The 5933-nt window shown below is 33.4% G+C and overlaps 1 protein-coding gene across 1 annotated transcript; it reads right to left on the bottom strand.

Moving 5' to 3' along the window:
- Positions 1-1013: 1013 nt before the first annotated feature.
- On the bottom strand, positions 1014-1951 carry LOC134263054 (uncharacterized). The gene is made up of 3 exons (XM_062745357.1): positions 1879-1951; positions 1510-1587; positions 1014-1304 (listed from the first exon to the last, which is right to left on the bottom strand). The coding sequence occupies exons 1-3, from the start codon at positions 1903-1905 to the stop codon at positions 1014-1016; spliced, it is 396 nt and encodes a 131-aa protein (XP_062601341.1). The 5' UTR covers positions 1906-1951.
- Between the last annotated feature and the right edge of the window lie 3982 nt (positions 1952-5933).

Here is a 5933-nt window from a genome sequence, read left to right as displayed (position 1 = left end):
TAAATCCATTTAACTTCTCTAAAATATAATTTTATCCATTAATTTTTTCAACAATTAGCATAATTAGTTCCAAATTATCCGAAAAGTGCCAATAAACTGATTAACACGAGTTTTGACCTTTGACCTGATAGGACACAGACTACCAATTATTTTGCTATACATTCCTTTATAACATAAAAAATATTTTAAAAAAATACACCGGCTCAACTTACCTGAAACTTGGCACAGAGTAAGACCATTTCAAGTCCAAAAATTTACCAAGTTCCCAGGAACATTCATAGTCTGCAAGTCCTTTTATGGCATTGCAAATAACCCCTACCCTGCTTTTTTCACTTTCTCTTCGAGGAAAGGGTAAATATGGGCCTCTTTACACCCTTCCTACTACGCACTTAAAAGCAAAATTTCCCATTATTATCATTTTTATAATTTTTTTCAGACCCTCTCCTTTCCATTTATGCCCAAAAATAACCGCTTTCTACTCCATAAACACCCCAAAGAATTTTTAAGAAAAAACCTCTATTTTTAAACTGGAACTACTTGAGTGGTCAATGAAATAGGGGTAAAATTAGTAGTCTGTAACCTTTTGCAAGATTTTCAATCTTTAAAAAAAATGACAAAACGAACAACAAAATCAGCAGTAATTAATTCCTAATAACATGATTTTTTGTATAGCAAAAAATAAAAAGATCTCTTTAACTTCATTATAAATAAAATTTGATTTTTATTGCTTGCAGGCTTTACAATTTGTTATTATTCTTTTCCCCTTTCTTGTTTGAAGAAGGAAATGGAATCAGCCGAGATTTGCCGAAAGCTCTCGGCGAGTCAAAGTTTACGGAGATGACCGAGCGACAACCGTGGTAGGGCTAATGCCAGTAAAAAGCTAATGTAGAAATACAAAATCAAGAAATTCAAAAGAATTATACGGCCTGATAGGTGTAGATCAGTTTACAGTTTAAGATTGTTGCTAAAGACGGGAAGCTTTTTAAAAAAGCTCTACTTGTGTAATGATATAATCATAGATCGAAATAGTCAGCGTGATAGAGAGCTTCCTGTATAGGGATATTTGATTCGTTGTCTCCTGCTGACGAGCTTGTGCGGTCCGGGAGCTGGAGTGCCCATAAATATTGAGACCATCTGCATCTCCATCTGTGCCTGCATTTGATAGAGTTGTAGTTGGAACTGCCGCTCACTTTCCATTCGTCTTTGTTCGGCTTCGTCCTCCAGCCTCCTTCTCTTCTCTTCCTTATCAAATTGGTATTTAGTCTGCCTCTCCTCCATGTCAACGAGGGCATGTACGAAGTTATCTATAATTTTAATGATATAATTTCAGAATGAAATCCCTTTTTAGGAAGGATAATATACAAAACAAGAAATTGGATATCTGGCTTCGTATATATTTTTGACCTAACTGAAATAACCATTTACTTTATATGAACATTGTTAAGTTGTATATATATATATATATATATATATATATTTATTCATAATTAATGGGGGAGGGAGACTTACTAAGGCTTTCATCCATTGTTCTCTTTCTTGTTTTTTCCTTCGATAAATTTTTCTGCTTGATTTCCGACCTTGAATGCTCTAATGTCATAAAACATAGTAAATCTGAATGTAAGGTTCTGAATATAAGATTATAAGTAAGATTTCATTTGAGAAAATGCTATCTAGCAATAATTTTTCAGTTTTGTCAGTTAATTCATTTTTCAAACGGTTTCACCCCCACCCCCATCCCGGACCATTTCTGAGTTTCATATTGCTCTGGACATGCATGTATGGTAAAATTGTCTTATTTGTTGATAGATATATGTACTATACTAGTATTTAAACTCCATCAAAGTTTGATTTGCCAGTGACATCAAATAATAATAATACCTCCATTCTCTCCGTCTTTCTTTCCATTGTCTTCGTCCTTCTCCACTTTGACGATGGCTTTCTCTGCTGTGTCCTTCTTCTGGTCTTGAAAATACATGTACATATATAATTATTTCTAAATTTACTATTTAAAAAAATTGTGAAAAATGAATTCAGATAAACATGCTACTCACCATTATTTGTATCGACTGCAACCTTTTCTTCCACGTTCTCAGTAGTGTCGACAAGGACGGATGGTTCTGTGAGAGGTTTCGATCCAAGGAATTCGTCCAGCTTGTCAAAATAGACAAAGCGACTTCTGGACTGGCCTGAAGTATTATTATGGAGCTTTGCCCTCAAGTATGCCTGCCTTAGTCCTTTAATTTTGGTTCGACAGGATTCCCAGGTCCTGTCAATTCCTTTCCCTCTCAAAGCTAAAAAAATCAGTTATCTGTTATGCTGTACATCCAAATATTTTTACCGTAGCCTATAATATATTGCTTTTTGCATTAATATTTACAATGAAATGCTATTACCACTGGCAAATTTAAGGGGGGGGGGGCGATGGGGGTGGGGCGGGGGTACCCTCCTGAAATTGTCAAAGTATGATATGAATAATAATGCCATACTTTGGTACAATACTTTGGCATTCACCCTCTGGGCCCCCTTCATTCAAACTATGATACTAGCATTAATGATGTCATGATTTGGTACATAGCTAACAAATACTAATACCACTATTATATATATTGTGCCTTGTTTTTCTCGCATTAAAATACACGAAAACTCAGGGGCTTCTTGGCCCAATGGGGCTTACGTATACATGTACTACAAACTGCACTACTAAATTTCAATATCTAATCGGTATAAACATGAAACATTTTGATTTTGGAAGGGGGTATAGGCTAAACGTACTATTGAATTAAATGATAGAATATAGATATAAATTTATGTAGATCTATCAAGTTAATTAAGATAAATAAATTTAATATCTACATACCAATGGCAATTTTTTCATAGACATGCTTGTTTCTATAAACTCCGGAAAAATCATTAGAAATTTCTTCTGACGCCCAACTTTCAATGAGTTCAATAATATTTCCTCGCTGTTCCAGTTAATTCCTCGCGTCTCCTTCGCCATTATTATGCCAAGTGCACTTTATGGCGTAATTTTTATGCATATTGCGCAAAATAATATTTTTTGACGTCATATGGCTCCAAAATTCACGACATAATTTTATCAATGAAAAGAATCTCCATGGTAGATTTCTCTGTGGATCTTAAGCAAATTATCGGAGGTCATTTTTCGTTGGGGGGGGGGGGGGGGCTTTTGTGTCTGATTTAATGCGTTGATAAATCATTTGTGTGTCTTTTTATATAGCATTACTTTATGTCAAAACATTAGAAAGGGTATAGACACAATAATATCCCTTTATACCTGATGACAATACTGTTTTATCTCAGTTTTATTTTTATACGCCCGTCTTAAGACGGGACGTATTATGTTATAGGCTTCGTGTCCGTCCGTCTGTCCGTCTGTCTGTTAGCTTTTTCGTTTCCGGCTCATAACTTTAATACTATTAGGCCTAGGATTATCAAACTTTGTCATCTGATGCATCTTGGGTAGAAGGTGTGTCGCGCACAAAAAGTAGGTCGCTCTGACCTTTAAATTAGAAGTTATAGCCAAATATGGAAAATCCTTTCCGGTCCATAACTAGAAAACTATACATTGTAAGACTTACAATCATCAAACTTGGCCAGTTTATGCATCTTAGGTAGAAGGTGTGTCGCGACCTATTTCAAGGTCACTGTGACCTTTAATTTAAGTGAAATTTTAAAAATAAATGTGTCTTTTTACTATTCATTTACACATTCCAAATAATGTAAGAGTATTGATTTGTCCTTATTAAAAAAGTGTTAAATCAAGAAAATACTTATTTTTTAAGCATATACTTGATGACAGCAATCTATAACAAATATAATGTACGTTAGAGAAATCCTACCTCTCCCTTGAGTGTAATTATCAAGCACTGGCCAAGAAGAATTTTGATAACAGAAAATTGCATGTCAAATTAGAGAGAAATTAATGAGTTTTGAGTGTGAGGAGTTAACTTTATAGAGCATCGGTGTTATCTATGTCCCTTGAGTATTGGGCAAATGGATAAGAATAGCTCTTAATTGTTGGCTAGCCCAAGTTTTTAAATGAATTTGATGAAAAGTAATTAAAACTAATTTGATATTGCAGAATGGACTAATCTGATATTTTATAAAAATATTATTAGATTAAAACCTAGTAATTTTATGTGGTGGAATCAGCATGTCCATATGAATTACATATGAAAACCTGTCGGACATTAAATCTCAACCAAAAAAAAAATCTTTGAGTATTTTATATGTTTTAAAAAAAAATTTATGGTAGATAGTGAAGAACCATTCATCTCTTGAAAGTAATGAGTAGACAAGCATCCAGTTAAAGATTAATTAATGAGTTCAATGTAGGAAGGCTGGCTGTATCCTTTTGGGATTAGATAGAAGAACTGCTGGTCAGTTTATAGCATATGTCATTTGATGGCCAGCCTTTTCTTTTCAAAATTAATTTGGTATAGATTAAGATGTTAAGACTAAATTGATATTGTTTAATATGATGGGCATTCGACAAGGTCTAACACAACCAGCACAGAAATCTATCAATGATGTAAAATTTATTATAATTAATCATCAAAATCTTAGAATCATAGTTGACATGACTTTCTTGCACCTAAACTGTGCAAGAAAATTGTAATTTTTTGACGGGCGTATCATGCTGTGGCACGGCACTTTATTATTTTTCTTTTTATAATTAAAATAATTAAATAGGCCTATATGTGCATGGAATAAACCTTTGAAAATAGAGTAAAGGTGCAGAAAATATAAGGTAGGCTGAGATATACATGCAGCCTACAAATTGAAAAATACATAAAATCATTGCATTTTTTGGAGAGAGTAGCATGATTTTCTTCATTTCTTACCTAGAAAATGTATTAGTACCCATATCTGACCACTGGCAGGTGGTATTTGACCCATTTCTACCCTTACGCATGCGTCAAAATTTAATTCGAATTAGCTTCGCTTTGCGTTCACACGGAGCTAATGCGAAGTAATTTAATGCGCAGTAAACTAATTCGAAGTAAACTAATTCGCATTAAATTCTCCGTGTGAACGCTAAGCGAAGCTAATTCGCAGTAAATTTACGTTTAATTCGAATTAAACTCTCCGTGTGAACAGGGCATAACAAGATACTCATTTTACTCTTGATGATTATTCACAAGTTAGATCTCTTTGGGGCTATGATGTTTACATATCACCTGGTCAATCAAATTCTAGAGGTGTCGCAATTTTGTTCAACACTAATTTTGAATATAAAATACTAAATGAACAAAAAGATAAAGCAGGTAACCTGATTGTTCTGGAGATTAATGTATTTAATAAATATGATATTTTATTAGTAAATGTATATGGACCGAATAATGATGATCCAAAATTTTTCCAATCAGTATCTGACATAATTTCAAATTTTCAAGGAGAATTTGTAATTTGGGGTGGAGATTTTAACCTTGTACAAGATGCAAATTTAGATTACTTTAATTATGATAATGTAAATAATAAAAAGGCAAGGGAAACAGTTCTGAATATGAAAGTTGAGCATGGTTTGACCGACCCTTGGAGAGTGAAACATGAACAACGTAAAAGGTATACTTGGTTTAAAAACAATCCTCTTAAAAAAGCTAGACTTGATTTTTTCCTATTATCTAACGAACTTTTTGCTTTATTAGATAACGTTGATATTATACCTGGGTATAAGTCTGACCACTCAATGGTTTCTATAGAAATTAAATTGACCAAATTTGAAAAGGGGAAAGGATTTTGGAAGTTTAACAATTCTTTACTCAGGGATCAGTCTTATGTAGACATTGTAAAAAATACTATACGAAAAGTAAAGGAACAATATGCTGTCTCTCCGTATAATCCAGTATGTATACATAAAATTGAAAATGAGGAATTATCTCTACTCATAGATGATCAATTATTTTTTGAGC

This window comes from Saccostrea cucullata, unplaced genomic scaffold (assembly GCF_032062105.1).
Source record: "Saccostrea cucullata isolate Sc308-1 unplaced genomic scaffold, CSIRO_AGI_Scuc_v1 ctg11090, whole genome shotgun sequence".
NCBI lineage: Eukaryota > Metazoa > Mollusca > Bivalvia > Ostreida > Ostreidae > Saccostrea > Saccostrea cuccullata.
The sequence above is the reverse complement of the archived record's forward strand: the minus strand, read 5'-3'. Positions and strand labels throughout refer to the sequence as shown.